Source organism: Lemur catta, chromosome 4, assembly GCF_020740605.2.
Source record: "Lemur catta isolate mLemCat1 chromosome 4, mLemCat1.pri, whole genome shotgun sequence".
Classification (NCBI taxonomy): Eukaryota; Metazoa; Chordata; class Mammalia; order Primates; family Lemuridae; genus Lemur; species Lemur catta.
In genome coordinates, this window is record NC_059131.1 from 53,118,911 (window position 1) to 53,143,675 (window position 24,765).

General features: G+C 45.5%; 1 protein-coding gene across 6 annotated transcripts in view; it reads left to right on the plus strand.

Moving 5' to 3' along the window:
• Positions 1-11,069, plus strand: part of ARHGAP25 (Rho GTPase activating protein 25) — an 80,700-nt gene extending 69,631 nt beyond the window's left edge. For all 6 annotated transcript variants that reach the window (XM_045549761.1, XM_045549763.1, XM_045549764.1 and 3 more), the window contains 5 exons: positions 1,402-1,475; positions 3,041-3,162; positions 3,991-4,187; positions 6,766-7,298; positions 9,617-11,069. In XM_045549761.1, the coding sequence (XP_045405717.1) occupies positions 1,402-1,475; positions 3,041-3,162; positions 3,991-4,187; positions 6,766-7,298; positions 9,617-9,824 (1,134 nt within the window). In that variant the 3' untranslated portion in view covers positions 9,825-11,069. The remainder of the gene's footprint in view (positions 1-1,401; positions 1,476-3,040; positions 3,163-3,990; positions 4,188-6,765; positions 7,299-9,616) is intronic.
• The last annotated feature ends 13,696 nt before the right edge of the window (positions 11,070-24,765 follow it).

Consider the following 24,765-nt stretch of genomic DNA (forward strand, 5'->3'; position numbering starts at 1 on the left):
ATGTGGTAACCACCAGCTACAGATGGCTATTTGGCACTCGAAATGTAGCTAGTGCACCTGAGGAGCTGAATCCTTAATTTTATTTTAATTTATTTAAATTTAAATAGCCATGTGTGGCAAGTAGCTGCTGTATTGGACAGCACAAACTTAGACAATTTTCTTAATAATATCAGCTATGCCCAGGATTGTTTTGAGGACCAAGGAGTATGACACAGGTGAGTGACTTTTTAAAACTATTGGAATAAGGGAAAGTTTATTCTTTTCTGTACTTCAGAATTTGTTATACGTTCTGCTCCCCAGAATATTCATTTTAAAAATGAATGAAGAAATTTTTTCCAAAAGTAGGAAAGGAAGAGAACAATGACAATGCAGCTATGCTACAGCTATTGTAGCTATTTTCCAAACAAAAATTGGATTGCATGATCTGATGTAGACTATTTTGTACATGATTTATTAATGTGCTGGGGAGGGAGAAGGGGGCATGAAAAGTCAATTTACACAAAGTATATCAGCTCACCTTTGTAAAAGTAACAAAAATTTATGGAAGAAATTTTTAAAATCAGCTAAAAAGACGAGTGTTTCAGATATTATAGTAGGTCAGCCCTCAGCGCTAGGGAAAGTAAAGGAGGTGGCGGCACTGAGATGCTGTTCTGACCATAAGACTCCACTTCTGAACTTCCCTACTTCCTCCGGCCAGACCCCCTGGCTTAAGCTTGTAATCCTAGCACTTGGGACACCAAGGCGGAAGGATTGCTTGAGGACAGAAGTTTGAAACCAGCAAGAGGAAGACCCTGTCTCTACTAAAAATAGAAAAATTAGCCAGGCATGATGGCACACACCGGTAGTCCCAGCTACCCAGAAGGCTGAGGCAGGAGAATCGCTTGAGCCCAGGAATTTGAGGTTGCAGTGAGCTATGATGACACCACTGCATTCTAGCCCACACAACAGAGCAAGACCCTGTCTTAAAAAAAAAAAAAAAATCCTCCTTTTATTGCTAGTCTTAAAGTGATTCTGAGATATTTGATTATGGCCCAATTCTTTATTGGATTGCTACGTCTCAAGCATTCATTAAGCAAACAATTAGTGTATGAGCTGTCAAATAGCCCTGGACTTAGCCCTGGACTTAGAGTAGCTTGGGGTCAGAAGTGGGGCAGGGTGACATAATTAAAGACAAATAAAAAATACACTTTACCAAAAACTATGACCCTCTCTATGCTACTTTTTATAATTTTCTGAGAATTTACAGTTATTTCCAAATAAATTTTGGTTTTGAACCCACAAAACTACTGGATCAGGAGTGACTGCTGAAGCGTTTCTGCACAGATACACCAATTCTGTTGCAGGGTCTCCTAGCTGGCAAGTGGGCAGGCTCATTTACTGGTATTAAAAATCTCTTCCCAGGCTCAGCAGGAGTTGATGAAGCAGCTCTCCGTCCTTCCTCGTGACAACTATAGTCTCCTGAGCTACATCTGCAGGTGAGAGTCCCCTGGCATCAACACTACAGCTTTCAGCCACCTCAGAAAAAGCCTCTAGTTAGAGGAGGAGGGACCATTTCTGTGAACTCAGAGATTCTGGTCCAGCACATTGGAAGATCAACTCTATTCATGTAGCACTGAGGTAGCTTCCTGTTTCCACAAGACAATTTCAAGGATCCGGGAAAACCTGGTTGGCACACAGAACAAACATGCTGCCTCCTTCAGCCCTGCCCCAGCGATGCCCAGAGGCCTGGGACATGCAGGAGAACCCAGAATCCTCATAATGTTTCTAGACTTCTTGCCCATCTTCCTGACTCTAGACCATAATTTAGCACCTGGGAGATATTCCTTCTGGGCCACCCTTTTCTTCTTCCTTCAGCGCTTTCTGAGGCCCTGCTCTGACCTTCCCTATGGCAACATCTGGATGCAGGTAGACCCCAGTCTGGCTGGGCTGGGAATCCGGATCTTCATTCCAGACAAACCTGAGTTTTGTCTTTTGTTTTTAAAAAATAATTTGTCATAGTTTCCAGATTATAAAGGTGATACTTTACTTGATTTGGAAACCAGAAAGATACAGCAAACTGCAAATAAAAAATAAAAATTACCTACAATCCCTACAATTCCCTCATCCAGCAATAATTGCTATCAACACTCAGGCATTTCCCTTTCTGGATGTTTTCTCTCTGTGATAGAGCTTTTCATTCATCAGCATAAATATAAGAGAACAACTTTTTAATACCAAAATGAAATTATAATATATATAGAAAGGGTCATATCCTGCCTTTTTTGGTGTAATATTATATTGTGAGCATTTCCCTATGTTATAAAGTAGGATTATAAATGGCTCCATATTATTTCATAATATTTCATCATTTGGACACATCACCATTTAACAATTTCTCAGTATTTGGAATTTTATGTTGTTTCAATCTATTCACTTAAAAATGGTTTTTAGAGAGAGTATTTAGAAATTCCCTATTGATCTGTTTGGATTTTGTTGTTGTTATTGTTGTTGTTTGCAGTGAATCTGAGAGCATCTTGCCTCAAATGGGTAGAATTGTAGTAAAAATTCCATGTTAGTTATTGAGCACCTGCTGAGAATTAGCGATGCTTGGTGCTCTAATCAGAGGATGAGAGCCAGGAGGCACCATGGATTCCTTGTCTCTGGGACCTTCTTACCAATAAAGTTTTCCTCCCTGGAGACTTGGCAGGGTGGGTTCTGAGAGCTGGGAGACACACCTACAAAGGCAAGACAAGGGGGAGCCAGATACCTGCTTTGTCCTTCCGGTCTCCTCTTGGCTCTGGGAACTGGATCCTGCCTCCTACTTATGTGAGTTTCCACCTTGCTCCCAGCAGCTGTGCAGGCCCCTCTTGGTTTCTCTCCCTTTCTTGGCCTTGGGTCTTTCAGGACAAAGCTAAACTCTTGTGGGCAGAGCAGTCTGGCCCCATTCCTGAGACCAGGAGGACAGAGTTAGGATCCATCCCTGAGTGCTTGTGGGTACCTTGAAGTGCTTCCTCCTGACAACTTCCTGTTTTCTACGGTGGGGTTTCTTGGCTACCTGCAGGTTCCTACATGAAATCCAGCTGAACTGTGCGGTTAACAAGATGAGTGTGGACAACCTGGCTACCGTGATTGGTGTGAATCTCATCAGGTCGAAGGTCGAAGACCCTGCTGTGATCATGAGAGGTATGGCTGGTCCTGTGGTGAAGGCAGGTGCAGATGAAGGAACAATGACAACACTCCCCTTGACGTGTGTGCACTGCTCTGCAGTCTGCCAAGCATTTTCAGCTGACTATCTCATCTGAATCCTACAATAGCCCTGTGAGGTAGGCAGGGCAGGAATTACGTCCTATTTTCAGATCATGACAGCGGGGAGAGGTCAAGGATTTGCCCAATGGTCACACAGTACAGTAGGATAACACGGAAACAGCAGGTGTTTCTTAGCCTTTTATCACTTTTAAATAACCCTTAGCCAGATAGAGCAAAGGGGTTTCATTTTATAAGCAAGTTCACAAAAAGTCTGCTTTGTAAAGCTGTGTTGAGCAGGCTTCTGAGGCTGTGTCTTAGCTCAGTGGGCAAAAGTCCTGGCAGAGAAGACTAACATCTGCCATGGGGAAGCCAGTAAGCCTGGTAGGTATTTGCTATGTGTCTGATAAGAAAGCAGATGTCATATTGGGGACCACATCAGTAGAGAAAGATGTTTTCATTTTCTCTCCTATTATATTGCTTACTTTCCTGATCAAAAACTAATCCAGTGGACTATAGGCGGAAAACAACCTCAACAGCTCCTTCTTTTACCCCACTCACATAACTTTCTTCTATTCCATCCCTTTCACCATAATCTCCTACCCCAAGCGATTAAATAGGGTCCTGTGAGTAGCAAAATGAGGCCCCCTTTGGGCCATGTGGTTTTAGAGCCAAGTTTGGAGACACCCCCTGGGTGGAGACCCTTGAGGACTACCTGCCTCTCATCCTGTGTTTCAGAGCTACAGATCTCTTTCTTCTTTCTTTCAGGGACTCCTCAGATCCAAAGAGTGATGACTATGATGATCAGAGACCATGAAGTCCTCTTCCCCAAGTCCAAAGATGCACCCTTGTCACCCCCTGCCCCAAAAAACGACCCCAAGAAACCTCCAGTGCCCCGAAGCTCTGTGGGCTGGGATGCCACTGAAGACCCCCCAATTTCTAGAACAGACAGCTTCAGTAGCGTGGTAAGATGAGTCTGAGCCATTCCATGTAACAGCTGCTCTGGGGTGACAATTTGGGGAGCTTTGGATGGTGCAGTGGCAGTGGGCACAGCTGGTACACACACATTTGAACACATCTTGAAAGCCTGGCCTCTTTCAAAATCTAGTCCCTATTAGCATTCTGGAGGGGGGTTAGTGACATATGTGTCAGTCACCCAATGACTGAGCAATGAGGACCCCTCCAAAGCCCACTTTTCAAATACAGTCTGGGGAAGTTCAGTGGAAAAAGTATAGACCACATTGTAAATGTTCTGGTGAGAGTTGTTGAAAAATTCCTCATGAAAGTCTGGAGAGAACTGGCTTCCCGCTAATCCGTGAAACGTGATTCCTTCCTCAGAGTATGTGATATGTTTGTGTAATATTTCCCGTTCCCTGATAAGCCATCTCAGCAATGTCAGCCCCCTTGTTTGTACTGAAGAGTCGGAGCTCACGTTCCCAATGTCCAAAAACTCTGCTGTTTCCGAAATGTAGACTATGTGAGGGCAATAATTTATAAGGGTCAAAGATATTTATAGTGACAAATATTTTTAAAAAGAATGTGTGAACCTTACATAGCAGCTTGACCTTTATATGTGGCCAAGAAATAAATTTAAGACTTCTGGTTGACCAGATCATTTACCTAGAATACTGTTAAAGGTGAAAAAAAAAGGTAGGCAGTGGTGATGGTTGTGATTTTCTTCTTAGGTGAGGTCCATCTGGACACAATGCATCTTACTAACACTCTAAAACTAAATTAAAATTTTGACATGCTCACACTTCATGTACTAATATCATCCCAGCAGACCTTGAGAATAGCCATCGTTACACTCATTCACCAGGTTTCTGCTGTTTATTGTTTGTTATGGGCAGGCTCTGCACGGGGGTGTTTAAGTAGATCACTCCTCGAGTCCTCACCGTTACATTTCTGGGCAGAATTTCTCATCCACATTTTATGACTGAGGAGCTGAGGCTCAGAGAGGTTGACCAGCTGGCCCAAGGTGGCAGCATGTTCTCAAGTAGGACTCAGATCTGGTTCTCACTTCAGGCCCAGGTGCTTCTGACTCCAGACAAGGTTGGAGGGTGAGCTTGAGCCCTGATTTTCTAGTGCTACGTATAAGGCTCACGCTTGATCTCTTGCACTCTCTCACTTTCTTTATTTTTTCTTTTTCTTTATAATTTAATTTTAAGATATATAATATATACACATGGTTGAAAAAAATCAGGACGATAGAAAAGATATACATGGAGAGGCCCTGCTCCCTCTTCATTCTCACCCACTCCAACCCTCCTGTCCTTATTAGTTTCTTATTTGTCCTTCCAGTGTTCTTTATGCAAATATAAGAAGACATGAATGTAAATTATTTACCTCCCTTTTTACACAAAATGTAGTAGAATTTCTCTCTCTCTCCTTTCTTCTCCCTACACATACACACATACATACATACACACACCCCTACCTCTGTATATTGCATTTTTGTACTTAACGGTATACCCTGGAGACTTTTTCATGTCAATACATAGACAACTTCCTCCCATGACCTAATGTTTTTGGCAGGTGTGTGTATAGTGTTCCATTCTGCAGCTGTACCATAACCTACTCAGCCAGCCTCTATAGATGAGCAGGTTGTTTTCAGTCCTTTACATTACAAACAAGGCTGCAATGAGTAACCTTGATCAGACCTTTTGTACTCAGGCAGATGTATTTCTGGGATAAGTTTCCAGAAGAGGAATTTCTGGGTCAGAGGGTAAATATATTTGAATGTGTCATTTTGATAAAAATTCTTGGAATTTGTGCTTTGTATACTTCCAAAAACAATGCATGAAGGAACTTGTTTCCCCGCAGTTTCATCAACAAGAGAGTGTTGTCAAATTCTGGGGGTTTGCCCATCTGATAGGTGAGAACTGGCATTTCAGTAATTTTAATTTTGACTTGAGTTTCTCATGTTATGAGAGAGGCTGAACATCTTTTCTTATGTGCAAGGGCCAGTTGCATTTTTTCCTCTGTGAATGGTCTGATCTTGTTCTTTGCCCATAATTATACTGGTTGTTGGTTTTTTTCTTCTCAATTTTTATGAAGTTTATATACTAGGGAGAGTAGCCTATTGTCTGAGATATGTATGCAAATATTTTTGCCAGTTTGTCATTTGTTTTTTGATTTGGCATATGGTGATTTGTTTCTTTGTTTTATTTTTGTTCTTTTTAATTTTTTAGGTAATGGGAATTCACATAGGTTGAATTTTCCAAACTTTTCTTTGATGGCTTCCAGATATTGAGTCATAGAAAGACCTCCCCTTCTAAGGTTATATAAGAATCCTAGTTTAGGACTCTTTACCACAAACAAACTATTGATTTTAGTGAGCACTTCATCTCTAGAGTGTGAGTTCCTTTAAGTGCAATATCCTTTGGGGAAAAATGACATGCAGATAATCAACTAATGTGATAAATTAAGAGATCTGTTCTAATTAAGAGTTTCATAGGTGTACAACCAGGAAACATTTCCTGTCTTACATTGGGGTGGGGCGAAGCCCATGGGTTAAAACATCCATGTACATTTTTTTTCTAGACAAGCGACTCAGATGCAACCAGCCCCACTGGACAACAGCCGAGTGACGGGAATCTGGAGGACAGCAGCAAAGGCCCCAAGGAAAAGCCAGGAGATTGGAAGGTGGAATCTCGAAAAAGGACGCAAACGCTCCCTAACCGGAAATGCTTCTTGACATCAGCTTTTCAAGGTGCCAACAGCAGCAAAATGGAGATCTTTAAAAATGAGTTCTGGTCGCCTTCCTCAGAGTCAAAGGCAGGAGAAGGGCACAGGAGAGCAATGTCTCAAGATTTGCGCCACTTTGCTGACTCCCAGCGGACTTCCACCTACGATAATGTCCCTGCCTCACCAGGGTCCCCTGGGGCCGAAGCAGGTGCACTTTCTTCCCAGGCCTGTGACTCCAAGAGAGAGACTCTTCCCAGCCCAAACTCTGAAACTGGGCCTGGAAAAAAGAACTCTGAAGAAGAGGAACTTGATTCTTTGCAGAGGATGGTCCAGGAGCTCCGAAAAGAGATAGAAACACAGAAGCAAATGTATGAGGAACAGATTAAAAAGTAAGTCACATACAGAGAAGCACTGGGCAGCACTTGGCTTCCATCTTTAGAAACAATAGGGATTGTTTTCATCTGCCAAAGAAATCACATTATAGAACTTCAATTTGGGAAGACGGTAATCTACAGCAGTCAGCCCCACCATGGGTAAAGGGGATGATGAGGTGGCTAAATTAGTGAGTGCTTTATATTTGATTATGTTTATGAAGATTTAAATATCTAGCTTAAGTAGCTTAATCAACAATTCCCAAAGAATGGTTCTTTAAGGATCAATATGCTTTCATGCATTTAAAGGAACTTTAAAAATTTTTCATAGAAATGTCATTCATCGATTCTGCAAATATTTCTCAAGCCCCTGCTCTGAGCCAGGCACCCCTCCAGGTTTTAGGGAATAGTACTGAACAAAAGAGACAAAAGTCCCTGCATATACAGAGCTTTTATTCTAGTGGGGACAGATAGACAATAATATATATATATATATATATATATAACATAAAATATATGTTATGTCAGCTGGTGGAGAAAAATATTGTGAGTCAAGAGGTTGGAAAGTTCAAGGAGGGGACTCTAATGTCAAGTAGGAGGGCAGGGAAGGCCTTCCTGAGAAGGTAGCATGTAAGGAAAGGCCTGCAGGAGATGAGGGAACAGGTGTGTGGCCAGGGGAAGAGCATGGCAGGGCAGAGCAGAAGTGCAAGGCCAAGGCCAGGAGAAGGGGCAGGACCACCAGGGTCCTGCACAGGGAGCATGGGAGCAGCTGGCGCAGGGGAGAGTAACTGGTAGGAGATGAGGGCAGAGAAGTGCAGGAGGCCAGCGCACAGTAGGGTTTTGTCAGCCACTGGAAAGCCTGAGTGAAATGGAAGCTTCTGGACTCTTTCAACCTGGCTTATGCTTCATGGGACCCCTGGCTACAGGAGGCAAACAGAGGTGGGAGGCTGGTTGGGCAGCCATTACCACAATCACATGCAAATTCCCTAGATACTTAGACACAATTTGTTCTGTTGGGTAGGTAAAGTATTTCCTTGAAATCTTTTTCACACTAGTGATCGGTCCAGCCATGCCCATACCAACATTAGTCATGAAGCAGTGAAACGTGAATTTGTGGGGCTTTCCTATTTATGGATAGGGCTTGGTTCATTAAGACTCAGGTACCTGAACAAAAGACTTCTGTGAGTCTTCATCCAGTGTTCCCTACAGAGGGCTGCCATCTAGAAGCACGATGTAGCTGCTTTGTCTAAGAACCTGATATCAATCATCTGTAGAATTACAAGGCATCTGTGGCATCTTGGCAATGACCCAAGCAGGCCCAAAGAAGGCCATGCAGCACTCTAACAAAGAGTACTATTGACAGAGGAGGAAAAGACAGGCCACTGCAGAGGTGGCTGCCCCTCCCGAATGGCACAGAATCCACCTGTCAGGGAAGCCTCCCATGCCGGGCTCACAGCCCACAGAGCCTACCCCCAACTAGAACTGGTGGTCAGGGTCTAGCACACTGTCTCACTCGGGATTTCCCCCAGAGCCAGAGGGGTATGGAAAACTTGGAGAAGAAAACTCGATTTGTAATGAGAAGGTCAGAAGGCATGAGACCAGTTTAGCTTTAAGAAGAGATAGGCAGGGGTAGGCAAGGCTCTGCAGAGGGGCCATTACCTGCAAAATGGGCCAAGGCCTTGAAGATAGAACCCAAGGCACAGGCCCAAATGGGAGCGCAAGTCTCCATGTGGAATTGGGCAGGCCATCTGGGGAGAAGGGAGAGAGCACCCCACAGAATAAAATTCTAAAGCAAATTTCCAATGACACAATATCCCCTACAGGCCTAAAATCCCATTGTTTGTCTTAAAAAGTGTCATATGGTATGTACACTCATTTCTAAGGGTTAATTCTGCCTGGCCTGGTGGGGAGACAGCTGGGACTACGTTAGGATTTTGGCCAATAGCAATGAAAAGCCTGGGAATTCAGGAGTCCCGCAGACGTGCAAGTCTTTCACGTAGAGTGGAATTCAGAAGTGAGGGTGGGACTGCCAGGACCACTGTTCCCCAAAGGGCAGTTCCCTTTGCTTCTCCAGATCTCGATCCCCAGGAGGCCCTTACTAAGAGGGGGTGCTGGTCTGTTCTCGCCACTGAAGCAGGATGAGCAGGCACTTGTGTGCACAGAGGTGTGAGGGGTCTGGAATATGGGTGGAGCTGCCACAGTTTCCATTGAGCAGGGCTGGTACCAGGTGCTGCATGGGTGAAAATATATATATTAGACTGGAAGTTGTGAGCCAGGGTGAAGGAAGTGTCTGGAATTAATGCCCTGTCTTTCATTCTGTTCTTTCCTTCCTCTAGCCTCGAAAAGGAAAATTACGACATCTGGGCTAAGGTGGTGAGGCTCAATGAAGAACTGGAGAAGGAAAAGAAGAAGTTTGCAGCCTTGGAGATCAGCCTCCGCAACGTGGAGCGCTCCCGGGAGGACGTTGAGAGGAGGAACAAGGCCTTGGAAGAAGAAGTCAAGGCATTTGTCAAATCAATGAAGGAACCCAAGCCTGAGGCTTGAGAGTCCCAGGAATACTGCAGGGACAGCCCGAGAGAGGCCCAACTCTGCTGCCTTTCTCGGTGCTGCCTGACAACTGGGAAGCAAAATTACTCTCTAAGAGGGAAAGGACATTTTGGGGGAAAACATCACATTTCCCCGTAAATGAATCAATGGAGTGCAGGAAGATGGGGTGAGCACAGACAGGTGTGGACATCTGTGACTGCATATTGCTGTATTCAAAGGGATTGCATTATTGCACTGTGGTCTCAGGCGGAATGAGATGGAACCTTCCGTGGCTGGATGGCTATGTCCAATGGAGACATTGAAGTAGGCCACATCTCGGGACCCAGGCAACAGGCCGGCCTCAGCAGAGGCTGGGCTGAGGTGCTAGTTCTTTGTTTTCTGTATGGAACAACTCACCTTGTCAGACAGCCTCGGGGCATCACTGAGACACAGGGCAGAAAAGGATTTTCAACTTAAGAGTGCTCAAGCGTGGAGTGCTCTGTTTTGAGGGGCTGCACCTGCTGAAGCCAGAACCCCATTCTGCCGCCCCCACCACAGTGCACATTCTCCAGGGGTTCTCAAACATTTTTAGACTAAGACACACCAAACAATAAACTGTATTTATAAAAAGAAAATTGATAGAAAATTATATTCAAATAAAGCAAAAAAAAAAAATCCAAGGCTATTGCTAATCCACACAGCACCTTTGTGAGAATTAGTAAAAGACACCCCTTCCTTGGGGCAGATGCATCCATCTCTGGGCACATGGCTTAGTGAGCAGCGTACAGGCTGGATTCCAGTCCCCGACTTGCCTTTCAGTGGCCACAGCTGTGTGTGGTGGGGCTGGGAACAAAGGCTTCCTACTATGCTATGACCTCCTCAGAGACTAGTCGTGGGTGTAGATAGTAGTAGTCATGATCACAGCATTTGTTTTTCTGTTTAACCATAATGTAAGTGATTTCACCCTTTAAAGGGACATCAGGCACTAGACGACAGCTGGGAGAAGGGCCTTCCTAGAGGATGGCTGACTATTCCTCCTCAAAGTCTACTGGGAGAGGCCCCTGGTCAGGCCCCAAGCCCCTAGGTGGGCTGGTTGGCTCTTTCATGGTTTTTGTTTGTTTGTTTGCTTTTACCATTCTAATTAGGTGGTCTCTAAGCTCTCTTGACTGTGTACCTCATCAGTAGGAAATGTTTGTGCATACACCCCCCCCAATATAAGTATATTTATTTATTTATAAATTATATACAGGTACTACTATATTACTACATTGTGTATTTTGTAAAACATACATGGGACAGAAACAGAATAATGATAAGTCAAAAACAAAGATCAATGGTGTTCCCAAATGTGCTCTCAGCTCTGGAGACCCCTGGCCCAATTTCCCAGCAGGTGTCACCCGTGCCGAGTTTACATCTTTTAGCCCATCTCTCCCGTACATTTACCCGAAGCCCCGTGGCTTAGTTAGCGGTTTGAAATCTGTGGTTTCCACAGTGAGAGTTTAACCTTCCCCAGCACATGGGCCTCCTCTGTTCTTCCCTTTTCTCTCTTTGTCTTCTTCACTCTGGTTAGCCCCTTGCCTGTGGCCATGACTTATTACCCACAGTGTGACAGGGACAGACAGGAGGGTCAGTGTTTCTTGGTCCTGCTACTCAGGCCTTGCCCTGCCAACCCCAGCCCTGGGAGGACAGGATTGATGGGTCCTTTCCCAGGCCTGTTTGCAGAAGAGTGGGGGGGCGGAATTGATCTGGAACATTATTAAGAAAAGCAATAAAATATTTGATTTCCTGGGGTTACTTATATTTTAATTACAGAGTAGCAAACATGGAAGCACTTGTTGGCCACCTGATTCATCCCTGCAGTTCTGCCGGGCGTAGATTCCCGTGGATTCCTCACACTGATTCTTTGGCTGCTAAAACAGAGTTGAGAATGGAAGTGGCTGCCATCACGATTCCAAAGGAAACGCTTGTCAGAAGGTACAAAGAGGAGGCCTTGAAGTCTGTTTGCTTTGAGGCCCACGTTACAGGATCTTGCTGGGTCTGGAAGCCAGAGCTCAGGATAAGTGGACATGCCACGTTTGGATCCCCACCCCCTCCTGGTCTGGCCATGCCTCTCCTTCTGTCCCTGCCACCAGGATTACGAGGGAGCAGAGCAGCTGTTCCAGCTTCAGAAGCACTCGGCAGCCTGGGAGTGTCTGTTCCTCTCCACAATCAAGAGAAGAGTCTGGGTTGCTTAAACTGCTACTGCTCAGTCCTGTGCCACCCTGTATATAAGCAGAACACAAGAAACAGAGTTTTTCTAGGGCCCTCCATCCTCAAGAGTCCAAAGGAGGGCTAGGGAAGACGATCTGGGGTATGATGCCACTGTCCTCAGTGCCCCCAAAGGGCACGTGTGAAATGCATGGCAGGGTAGCTCCAGGCCTCACCTGGACCAAGTGGCCAGTTTCTGGAAGGGAGTACCTGGAGACTGACCTGTCAGGTGTGCTGTTGGACCCTGGGGCTCCCTTCCATGGACAGGACTCTACTAAATCTGCCTTTTCCCTGCCACACCCCCATCCCCTCCTCTCCCTCACCCCCTCTTCTATCGCTCACAGGCTGAGAACCTCAAAAGTTCTGCCATGTGCACTTCCAAACCCCTTTCCCCCTTCCCTACCAAGCTCCTTTTCCCTCATGGCCTCAAGCCTAGCATATATCAGGGCACTCTTAAGTTTGAGGCAGATGGATGGTTTTCTGATAAGTTTGTGTACCAGACAGGACAATTTGTATTAGGGGCCTGGCTGGGATGATCCCTTCTATTGGATTTTGATCGAAGTCTGTGGCCTGGAGAGACCAAGTGTGGCATTCCTAGGACAGAGACTACTGCACAGAATGTGAGCAATAAATGTTTGCTGTTGTTCTATCCAACTTCCTTAAGCTTTGCTCAGAGGTCCATCCCCTCAGAAAAGCACGAAGTAGGAGAGTTCTGAGGCCGCCCCAGGCTGCTGAGAAGGGGAGGACAAGGAGCACAGTGGCACGGCGACCGCTGGCTGGGCTCCACAGGCTCAGGACTGGAAGATGAGTGTACGCTAACGTCCTGTAAACTTCCACATTCCACCACTTCCTTTGCAGATACCAGCAGTGGTTAGGCCACGTGCTGGCCAGGGAGCGGAGAGAACCCTTGGAGGCTGCTGCTGCAATTAAAATGGGCTGCATTTACAAGAATCACCTGAAGCCCTTTATCCTGCTGGAGAAACAATAACTACCATTAATAAGCAACAAATACCATTTATTTTCTGGCAAACACTCTGCTAAGCCTTTTGCACCTGTCATCTCCATTAAATCTCGAATCAACTCCTTTCCAATCACAGTCAAACCTATTTTGCTGAGGTCTCGATGCAGCAGAGTTCGGAACTGAAGTGCATCTGTCCTGCTTGTCCAAGGCTATGTTGGCCTTGCCCTCACGCAGGGAAGGAGTGCAAGGAACATAGAAAACAACCTCTTAGTAGAGATGGACTAAAACAAAATTTCCAAGAACCTTTTTTTTTTTTTTTGTAAATAGAGAAGCCTTGTGGGGGTTCGGGCAAGAAAAGCACTAATTGTGCCTTTTCTGGCTCATCATCAAGGTGGAGAAAGATCTACAGGCAGACGCCTTCCCCACAGCACCAGGTTACACCCCCCTGCTTGCCCTGGGGTGGCTGGCAGGCCACCTATCTCCAGGTCCTTGCCTGCAGTCCATTCAGGGTCCCATGTCATCAGCTCCGCCCTCAAAAGACCTCTTGGGAAAAATTCCTCGGAGACTGAGGTGTCCTCAGAGTCTCTGGTTCTCAAGTGGGTAAGTTTGAAGGATGTTTTGCCAGGGAGACCTTTAAGAGAGAGTCCACATAAAGGACTCTGTGTGAAGAGCCCGGTGTTGGTGGGTGGCAATAGAGTCATGCATTCCCCATCCCTTCCTCATCTTAAGATGTGTCATAGGTTAAATATAGGCTCTGGCCCTGTGGGAGTTGACAGCCTAAGACAGCTGTCCTGACTGGGGGCTTGCAGCTTCTGAGCAGAGGGCACTGGAGTATCTTCAGCCTCTTTTACATGGTCCAGCTGTTTCCAAAGCACTTCTGGTGGGTCAGCCAGCAGAGGAAGAGTCGCCACGTGACAGCTTGGCAAACAAGGCCCATCTAAGGATGCACTGACATGGACTTGCCCTCGGCTGCTTGCGTTTTATCATTGCTGACTTTGGGTGAGGATAAAAAGCCCTATTTCTCATAGAAGTCACTCCTTCCCTGCCTGCAAAAGAGGGCAGTGGTTTGCCTGTCAGTCCCCTGTTAGGGAAAGAGCTGGGTGAGCACGTGGCCCAGCTGGCCTGGGGCCAGATACAGACAGAGTCTGTGGGAACTTGAACCAGATCACCAGGAAGCAGGTGATCAGGATTAGGCAGTGTGTCTATTTTAGGGCTAAATGTTACCTTCCGTGAACAACCAATCCCAATCACAAAAAAGCCAACACCACACTCCGTAATGCTGAGTTTACTCAACTATTGAAATGCTGGTTATTAACCAAAACTAATACCCTCAGAATTCCAGCTATCACCTTCAAGTTTCTCATGTAGGATGTCATAGCACTGGGCCTAATTGTGTGCACACCAATGGTTTGGCTTGCTATTCATGCCCCTTATTTACTCAGTGACAGTTACTCGTGTGTGTCTCTGTGGCTCTTCTGAAAGTATTAGAACACATTTCAGATTACATTCAGATACATTAGGATACAACTCCCAAAGAATTCGAGGGTTATTGGAGAAATGAAATACATAAAAACCATATGCTATCCAACAGCTGCCACGCCAGTCTTGACATGGTTGATCCCTATACACACTCATAACCTGGGTAGTTGTGTTTCCAATGTTATTTTTACTTAGTACAGATAGATTGCACCAAGGTATAGCAAAATGTTACAACACTGATTCTTCCTCCTACAGTTAAAGGCATTTTAGAAGAGCTACACTTGACTAAAGCCATTTTTATTTATTTTATTTTATTTTTTTATTTTTACTGTTCTGCCTTGGGTAGACATTTTTTAAAATAATTTAATTATTAAGCACTTTCTATTCCTTAAGCATGGTGTTCTCTCCTTTACCTTCAATGTCTTAATTAATTCTCACAGAAAACTATGAGATAGTTGCTAGTATCATTCCCATTTTACAGATAAGGAAACTGAGGCTTAGAGAGGTTAAATAATTTACCCAGGTTCATGGTGAGTATGCTATTTCTAAGAGACTATTATTTTCATTTACTTTTGAAATTCAGTATGTATTTTATAATTAATTGGTCCATTTAAAGTGGAACATCTTAAAAAACAGTGGCTACTTAGAACTAAGAAAATATAATAAGTGACAGAAGCGAACACTGAAACATCTACCTGATTCTATCACTGGATTACCCAATCACAATGGCATGAGTGCCAAAGGAAACATTCAGCCTGTGTGTGAGTAATGACCATAAAAATAATAACTAGCCCACATTTGAATAGAGGAGGATGACACATTGTGTTCCTCCATATTTGATACTATTACTCTATTAGAACCACTAACCAGTTTGGTCAGTTCAATGAGATTGATGTATTTATTCTTTGTAGAAAATCATCAGTTAAACCTGGAATCATTTAGAAAGCCTGAGGCTTTTCCATTCTCCAGTGAAGGTTTTTTCACAGCATATTTAGATAGTTGAGAGCTGAGACATCAGTATATCCACATGCAGGAGGGTCTGACAATCACTGAACTTTGCGTGCACAGGACTATGGCTCCTACCACGCTTGCAAGGAGAGAGCAGTCAAATCAGTTGCCTTGGCTCTTGTGTGACTGGGGAGAGACTCTCCATACATGTTTTTGGTAATGACAGCATGTTCTAGCGTGAGATTTTCTACCCTCTGATGATCTCCTTGTATTCCTTATAGAAGTGTTTCCCAAAGCTTGTCCTCGGAAGGCTTTTCTTTACATAATACACTCTTCCAACAATGGATTCCATGCTCAAGTAAGTTTGTGAAGTCTGGCACCCCCTCAAACATTCACAAGGCAGGGCAGCCATGTCATATTTGTAGCCTGATTCTTAATTCTATAAAATGAAATCCCCTATTGCCAAAATTACCCTTGAAAATCAATAAGAATTACTTATAAGGGCCATAATTTATAGCTCTATGTGTACACCCTGGTCACTGAGGTATAACTATAAAGCAAGGTAAATGAGACCAAGAATATGGACCCCTGAGTTGGCCCTAGTGATGGGTGTTTTCTTTTCCTGGCATCCCAATTTAAATTGTTATTTTTATTTTTTCATCTAGTGTACAGTTTGATTTATAGAATTTAAATCCATATTTGAAGTTAAAAGTAATAATTAACAATAATAATCACTAACACTTATTGGGAGCTGACTATTGGTTGCCAGACTCCTCTAAGCACTTAATTTGTATGAACTGAGTTAACTCTACGAAAATCCCCAGGGCTAGATACTATATTCCCTTTTTATAGCAAAGTAACTTGCTTCTGCTTTTGCTCCTGCCTTTGGTAATGCAATGACTCTGCAAACTGTCCTGCACCCAGAGGAAAACATTTTTCTGACAGCTTCTGGGGTTGGGGATGGAACTAGAACAGATTTAGGGCAAAGTGAAAACTTCAAAAAAATCTCCAGTAGTTAGGTGAACTTCTGGCTTTTAGGCAAATTAGTGTGTTTACACATATGAATAGCTAAGGTCGGCCAACTTGAAACATAGAGATATACTGGAAACCACAGTGAAATAAGGAGAGAGACAAGAGCATAACTGAAGTTCGTACCTGACAGGAAAAGAAAGAAGACTGGGCAAGGCAGAGGCACTTCCAGGATCACTCAGCTGAAGGGCACAGCCAGCAGTGAGGTAGGGTGGCCCAGCGGCTAGAAACCCCACAGAGAGGGTCAGAGAGAGGCTGAAGGCGGAGGGAGCATGCCATTTGGAACCCCATGGGGATGAGGGCCTCTGTGTGCCAGGTACAATTGTACTACTAGAGGCAGGAGGCCATCCCAGGCCAGCCTGCACTGCCCTCTCCAAGCCGTGCACCCTGACGGCTCGCCCAGGGGAGCAGTCAGCTCGCTAAGCCAGAGCCTGCAGGGCTGCATCGCCCAGGGGGGCAGTTTTCATCGCACACCCAGGAGCCATGTAGGCGGCTGGATGACTCTCCCACAGATGTCCCACTGGAGTAGAAATGACAGTGCAGCACATGGAGAACGAGGAATTTCAGGCACACCACAGTTATTAATAGTAACTACGTAAAAGCTCAGAGACAAGAGGGGATTAGGAGATTCTTAGCTCTCCAGACATTTTCCAAGAAGCTGATCTTAAGATAGCTCTTGATTAGTAAATGGAGCCATGATGATGATGATGATTACTTAGTAGATAAGAAGATCTTTTTGTAGATAAAGAACTCAACATCAAAAAGATTTGGTAACGCAGAGAACCAATAGGCTGCAAATTTAGAAGCACAGACTTCCACTTCTAAAATAACTTCCTTTCTCTAATCTAGGTGGTGGGTGATGTTGATTAAGTTAAACATGGGTATTATCTCAGAAACACTGCTCCAAGTTTTTAATTATTATTCTACTTCAAAATGTACTATACGTGTAATAGAACTATCACACTACTCTCTGCCTCGTAAACCTTTGCCTGCTCAGATACCCTCCCTGGGTGTAGTGAGTTCTTATAGAATGATCAGTCTGGGGGCCCTTCTATGGGACCTGTGCTCCTACCACATGCACATCTACTATACCCTTTGTCCCCGTGGGAGCTGCTGTGTTAGCTCAGCGTGTCCCTTGGCCCAAGCTTTCCTTTCTTCCCGTAAAACCCCAGGACAAATGTCATGACAATGCTGTAGCAGGAGTCGGCACCAGCTGCTTCACAGGGTGTCTCTCCTGTGCACATTTTTGTGCCATTACTTGACTGGCAGTGTAAGTGTCAGTCACGGTCATGCTGTGAGACATCACTGTCCTCACCTGTAAAACTAGGATAAAGGTGAGACCTGGCCTACTCACTGCACAAGGTGATCTTTAGGACAACATAGGCCAGCACGTGTTTAAGGACCGCACTGCCCCGGTGCTCACTGTTGCCATGAGTGTTTGGGTGTATTGCATTTCCCAGCCCCTGCAGTGAGGAGCTCTCCTGAAAGCAGGCTTTCCACTCCATTTCCCCGTCATCAAGCTGCTCTCACAGTGAGACCTGCCACCAGGCAGTCATCTCCCAGCAGGGTACAAATTCTTCCCAGCTCCTCTGCGTATGTGGGGTTCGAGTATGAGGGCCCATGCCACCGTGAGAGTATCTGGGCCCCTCATGCAGCTGAGAAAATGGGCTGTGGCTGCCCACAAAGCCACAATGGGAAGTTTCAGGTCCTTGACCCGATGTGCACATGACGAGCTTCCCGTGCAGCACCGACAGGACTGAGGCAGCCTGAGGACCTGGACCCTCCATTTTGCTCCCATGTTCACACCAGAGCACTTGGTGCAGAGGAAACACCTGGAAAGGATGCAGAAGCCAGACTTACGCCCTCAGCCAGAAGCCTAGTGTGCCACAACACAGGGGTGAAGTGACCCTAAAGCATTTAGAAAGCATTCTTCACTAAAAAAAACACAATTTTCCTCCAAAGTGTTCTTTAAAAGCCTTTTGAAAGCCATTGTTTCAAAACAGCCTAAAGTGGTGAACAACTAATATCTGCCATTTCCTTAGAGACTCTGGAGGAAGAATCACCTGAATTGGAATCCCAGTTCTACCTTATTTCATGGGATCATTTTGAATTCCTCATCATCCTTGAAATCGTCAGAAAAACCCCCAACATTAGTGTATTAGTTTTCTAGGGCTGCCATAACGAAGTGTCATAGACTTGGTGGCTTAAGCAACAGATATTTCTTTTCTCACAATTCTGAAGGTTAGAAGTCCAAGATCAAGGTGTGGGCACGGTTGCTTTCTTCTGAGGCCTCTCTCCTCGGCTCGTAGCCGGCCAGCTTCTCCTTGTGTCTTCACCTGGTCTTCCCTCTGTGTTCGTGTGACTCCTGATCTCTTCCTTATAAGGATACCAGCCACACTGGATTCGGGCCACTAATGAGACAATGACCTTTTACCTTAATTACCTCTTTAATGCTCCGTGTCCAAATACAGTCACATTCTGAGGCACTTGGGGTTCAGACACCAACATTTGGAGGGATGCAATTTGGCCCATAATATTTGGTAACCATTTTAGTACTATTAGTTCTCCAATGAATAGGGATCCCTATCTTTTAGAATTTCCTCTGCAAATCAGGCAAAGTCTTAATATCTTCATAAATAAAACCACAGGTAGTTGTTTCATTTTGTTTTAAATCTTTTCTCACAGGAGAAGAATAAGATCAGAACTCTAATGTCTTGCTGACCCACCAATGTCGTGAGAAAGGCACTGGATGGGGGTCAGGAAGCCTGGCTTTTAACTGTAACATTCAGCATTTTTTATTATGAGATTTTTTTATTAAGCTACTTTTTATTAGTTTGGTGTAATGAGGCAGTTTGTAACCTGACCCAGGAACCCTGAATGTCTGATTCAACACTCACCCAGCTATTACTGTGACAGGTTTGTAGGGCTATGCCAGACAGGCTTGTTCCTCATTACTATCAATACTCTGCGCAAACTGGTGTGATCCTTCAGGGACTTGGACTGGACCTCGAGGTAGCACAGGGGCCCCTTGCTCGTGGGCTTGGGGTGGATCTGCCACCTACACTCCGGGCAGGCTGAGTGGCCTTGCTCCCCCGTTCATGTTGGGCCCCCCCAATCTCAAACACCGTCTTCACCCCTGGGTACAGCTTTTCTGAGTCACTCGCTCCAGACCTCCCCAGCCACCTTACCTGTCTCCCTGATGGTGGGAGGAAGGGATAACATAAATCTGTGTGTGTGTATGTGTGTGTAAAAAAATTACAACATTTGATTCTGAACAACCCTCAGAAAAAGAAAGTAGGAGGAGGAAGGGGAAAGATGGTAGTAGGAGTGAGCTAACAAACTTCCCTCCTACTAACTGAGATTTTTGGAGTCAACAATGAAAAGACCTTTCTAAAGGCCTGGAGGCATCCATTGCTCCCTGAAAGTCCACAGAAAACTGCCAGTGTTTGGAGAAATGTCCCCATAAAGGTGGAGAGGGCATTTCTGGATGCTTCTGGTAGACCACAGGCCTGGCTGTTAAACCCAATATAAGGCAAGGAAAACTGAGAAATGTTGGTGACCCACTCCTGCCACTAGTAGGCACTCTAGGTTCATGCCTCTCCATCAACCCAAGGACGGGCTAGAATAAAGGGAGAGGATATTTTGAGGGGGCCTGGAGCTAGGGGTAAAAGGATGAAGTCAAAACTCTCCCCTATGATGTTACCTTTTGGGAGTCCTGTTACCCCACAAGACTAGTTTGCCAAAAGAGGCCTGGGGCCTTCCCCCACCTCTTCAATCCCTTAAACATCGTGAGTTTGACAAACAGAGATCTAGAGATGAAGACGGGGGCCCAAGGCACAGAGGCCCAGGAGGCCAGACCGCCCACTTCTCAGCTGCAGGCTTCAGCCAGCCTGGGACATGGACAAAAGGCACCCATCCTAAAGGCCCCAGGGGCTCAGCTTGACCCTACTCCTGGGATTTGTAGCAAAAGCCTTGTTGAAACAATGAAATGCTCTTTCATGGAGAGCCCCCTCTAAATATCTTCCCTGAAACCCAGGGGGAACGAGAGGAAGCTTATATAGGATATGGGCATCCTCCTCCCCAGCCAGACACACCTCATTAGTGTGGACACTGTTATTTTTAATTTGACAATTCCGTACATACCAGTTTTCTTTAAGATGGACACTGTTATTTTTAAGTTGACAATTCTGTACATACCAGTTTTCTTCCCCATCCAAGCCATTATTTTAGGAAGGGTGATGCTGAGTACAATTGGATGTTTGCTTCTGCCAATGGAAACACCTGCTGAGAACAAAATGAGGCTAGATGATTGTTCCCTCAGGCCTGAGAACAAGGCCCATCTGGCAACACCCTGGCTTGACTTCACTGCACTTATCATAGTTTGTGATAATGCATTTATTGGTAAGGTTATTTTATTCATGTTGGTCCCATCCACTAACCTGTAAGGCTCCTGGAGCAGAGACGGTGTCTGCCTGCTTTGCTGCATTAGACCCCACGCTTCACAGAGTTCTTGGCACACAGTAGTTGACTAGTCTGGTGGTTTCCAAACTGTGTGCCGAGGCACCCCACACCAGGAATTGCAGCATATTCACGAGGGCACCATGACATTTTATATTTTTTGAGGGAAACACAGCAATCTTTAATATCCTGGAAGCCAGAGGCAACTGTAAGCTTCAGGTAGTTCACAGCGTCAACATTAGTTTGCCTGCATTCCTTTCAATCACATCAAGTGTTTTGAAGCTGGGCTTTTGGTTGTTGCTGTGGCAAAATGCAAGCGCAGCACAAAAGTCAGTGTGGAAGAGGAAACGAGGGTGGCAGAGTCCCATCTGACTCCCAGGTTTGAGAAACCGCGCAGTACCCAACAAAAGCACATATTCCATCAGCAATTGTGGTTTATTTACAAATTAAATAAAAAATAGTATTGGTTTTCTTTCAATTTACGCATATTTTTTTTCCAAACAGCTACTATACTAAGCTATTAAGACATAAATGCTTACTAAATTGGACTTTACTAAACAAATGGCACAGTTAGGTATTTCTTTTGTCCCAGGAGCACCGGGAAAGGCTTATTGAGAAACTAAGGACACCGTGAACTGAGAAGGCTTGGGAACTTTGGACCTAGTCAGCAGCTCTGAGCCCACATCGGCCACTCTGTACAGCTTCTCTCGTCTCCGTATCGGATTGAAGACAGAGTGGAGAAATCAGAACTTTTTCTTAAAGAGAGGAATTCTTATATTTTACTTGTATCTTTTGAAACACCTCCAGCAGTAACTTTTCCTACCTCCAATCTTTCGAATTCCACCCTCACCGGAGTCGCAAAATCACTTTCTCCACCCTCACCCCAGAGGATCTGCCCATCCATGTGTTTGACCTTCATTTTCCTACCACTTCTCTGTGCCATCTCTTCATCAGCCTCTCTGTCTAACTTCTCTCGCTTCGTCCTCTCCTTGTTACTCCACTTTATCTGGTTCTCTTTCTTTGCCCATCATCCAACTCTGCATCACAGAAGACTAGGAACCCAGCAGCTGGAGAGAGAACCAGAAAGCAGGCCCTGGAAGTGAGACTCCCTCCTCACTGACCAGCCTTAAGGGCAAAGTCACCTGCCTTCTTCCCGTCTTGGTGTCTTCCCCAAGAGGGGGCTAATGATGGTGATGACCTGATTCAGTTAAGAGCATTTGACTGCAAATAGCAGCACACTCAACTAAGAAAGATCCGGACCATGAAGACAGGTAATTCTCTCTCCTAATGAGAGGCCTGGAGAGGGGTATGGATGTGGTAGGGCAGGTCCACATCATCTAACGGGCTTGGGCTCTTCCCCCGCTTCCCCTCCTGCACCTCCCCATCCTTCTGGCTCGTCTCATGCTGGTCACCTCACGTTTGTAAGATGACCCCTCCGCTCCAGGCCGCTTGACCACATTCAAAGTCAAGGAGTAGAGGACAAAAGCCTTGCTCCTGTTGAGGCACTGTCCTTGCCTCTGGAAAAGGAAGCGTCCCCAGGAAACTGGCCCTGGCTTCCCATTGCTCGGAACACAGGCATGTGGCCGTCCGTGCTGGGAAGGCAGGAGGGTGCGCGTACCTGGCAAAGCAGGGCGGAACACTGTGGTCTGCTCAGATCAGTCGTGAGCCACGCCGGTTTAGGGAGGGGACTAAATTGGGCTTCTCTTAGCAAAGAAGCATGAGTAAACAGGGATCTGTTTCTACCCACTTCATGATGTTGTCATGAGGATTAGATGAGGTGACACCCTTGGAGCACTGCCTGGCACTTAGTAAGGGTTTAGTAAGTGTGAGCTACTATTTTTTGTTTTTATCTTAATCATTTTTGATCCTGTCTCATCACCCCTTGTTGTGGCAGCCTGGAGTCTTATGTGTAGCCATTTCATGTTCACGCTTAGGTGTATACACCTGTGCTCTAGGCAACACAGAGACTCCTTCCTCACTGATCAGCCTTAAGGGCAAAGTCACTCACCTTCTTCAAGTCTTATTAATAGTTTCTTCTTTGTTTATGCTACATAAACAAAGGGACCTGATTTCCATGGGTGAAGCTGCAGATGGGTGAGATCCACAGGCAGGACACGGGGCCCAGAGCATGGAAGGAGAGTTAGGAATTTGGAACACTCTTGAACCAAACAGAACATGGAGACGGCTGGTGACACTTGAAAGGATTTTGGGACAGTCGAGTGGTCTGGAGACTGTGATACTATAGAGAGTCTGCGTCAATCTCTTTTCCGCGTGGTTTTCCCCACAGCAGTCCAAGAGCAGGAGTGAAGAAAGCAGGAGGTAATGTAAATCCAGGTTTGGAGCCTTGGCTTGTGGGTGAACTGAAAGCACAAGGAGACGAGGTGACTTGAGAATACAGGCCCAAGAGTGGATGGACTGATGGACGGTGGATCCGGGACAGATAGACACAGGAGTGGAGCTTGGAGGGGCTGGTAAATTAGGACAAAATGAAGGGAATGGTCAAAGGACCTAGTGTCTTTTTAAGTCCCAGAACTGGTACAGTCAGCGAGAGTGACAGAGAGAGAGTTAGGAGGATAGAAACTCGGCTGAGCATCCAGAGGAATGGATCAACCGAAATCCCTTATGAAATGAGGGCAGAATAAAGCTATTCCTGTCCTCCTGTGCCACACATCACAGTCTACCGTGTTTGACATATGTGTTTCTATAAAATTGTTCACAAGTTTCTATTTTTAGCTAGATTTTCCAATCCGCACGTACTTCTATCACATTTTCACTGATGTGCTCTATCTCCCGAAGCATCCCCAGCCCAGCCACGACTCACAGCGCTGGAACTCCTGCCTCCTCTGGGACGCTCAGGTGAATCTGCCACTGGAGCTGCACAATTCCAGTGCCTTGACCCACGTCTCCCATTGAGGCTGCCACAGCCACTGCCAGTTTGTCATGGTGACCCAGAGGCCACAAATTCCATGGCCTCTTACTGAGAGTGTGGATTCAGTAGGGGTCTGTACCTCCGGGGCTGGGGTAGAGACAGGTAGTTGACTGCGGGCAGGCCAGCCTTCTGGTGGTGACTAGCAGACCAGGGCCACCTTCCAGTTTCCCAGTTTGGGTCTTCATCTGTGACTGTTCTCCCATCTCCACATTCATAGTTGTAACTGCTGGGGACATGCACCACAGGGGTGGGCATCTCACACTCAATATCTTCAACCTGAAACCCTTGGTTTTCCCCTTCAGCCATCCTCCCCTCCCTCACCATTCTTAGTTAGTCATCATGTCGCCGTTCCACCAGCCACTCGGGCTAGAAAACACTGAACCATCTGGTGTTCCCCATGTGCTGCTCCCTGTTCCTACCATGTCCACTCCCTCACCAAACTCAGGCAGTCCTATCTCTGAAACTACCTCTTGAACTATCTTCTCCCCACCTCAAGCACTTACACTGCCTCAAACCAGGCTTTTTTATCAACATCCTTAATGGACTTCTTCCCTCTCTAGCTCTCAACAAGGAACTTCAAAATACATTGGACTTTAGAAATGTGTAGAAAGATTTTCATGTGACCACAATGTAACTGCTTCTCGGAGATCCTTGGTTTTAGCATCACCATGTTTTTTCAAATATTTCTGCTGATACATCTCTAATGGCAAAAGGGCCAATTGCAAACTGAAGTCTTTGATGAAATGTCACATTTTAGTTTTAACACTAATGTATTCCTCCATTCAACAAATATTTATTGATTACCTACTATGCCAGGCACTGTTCTAGGAGCTGGGGATACAGCAGCGTTGGCGATATGAAAGTTGTTTCAGTACCGGGCTTAGTGTAAAACTGAAGCTCTAGGAAGA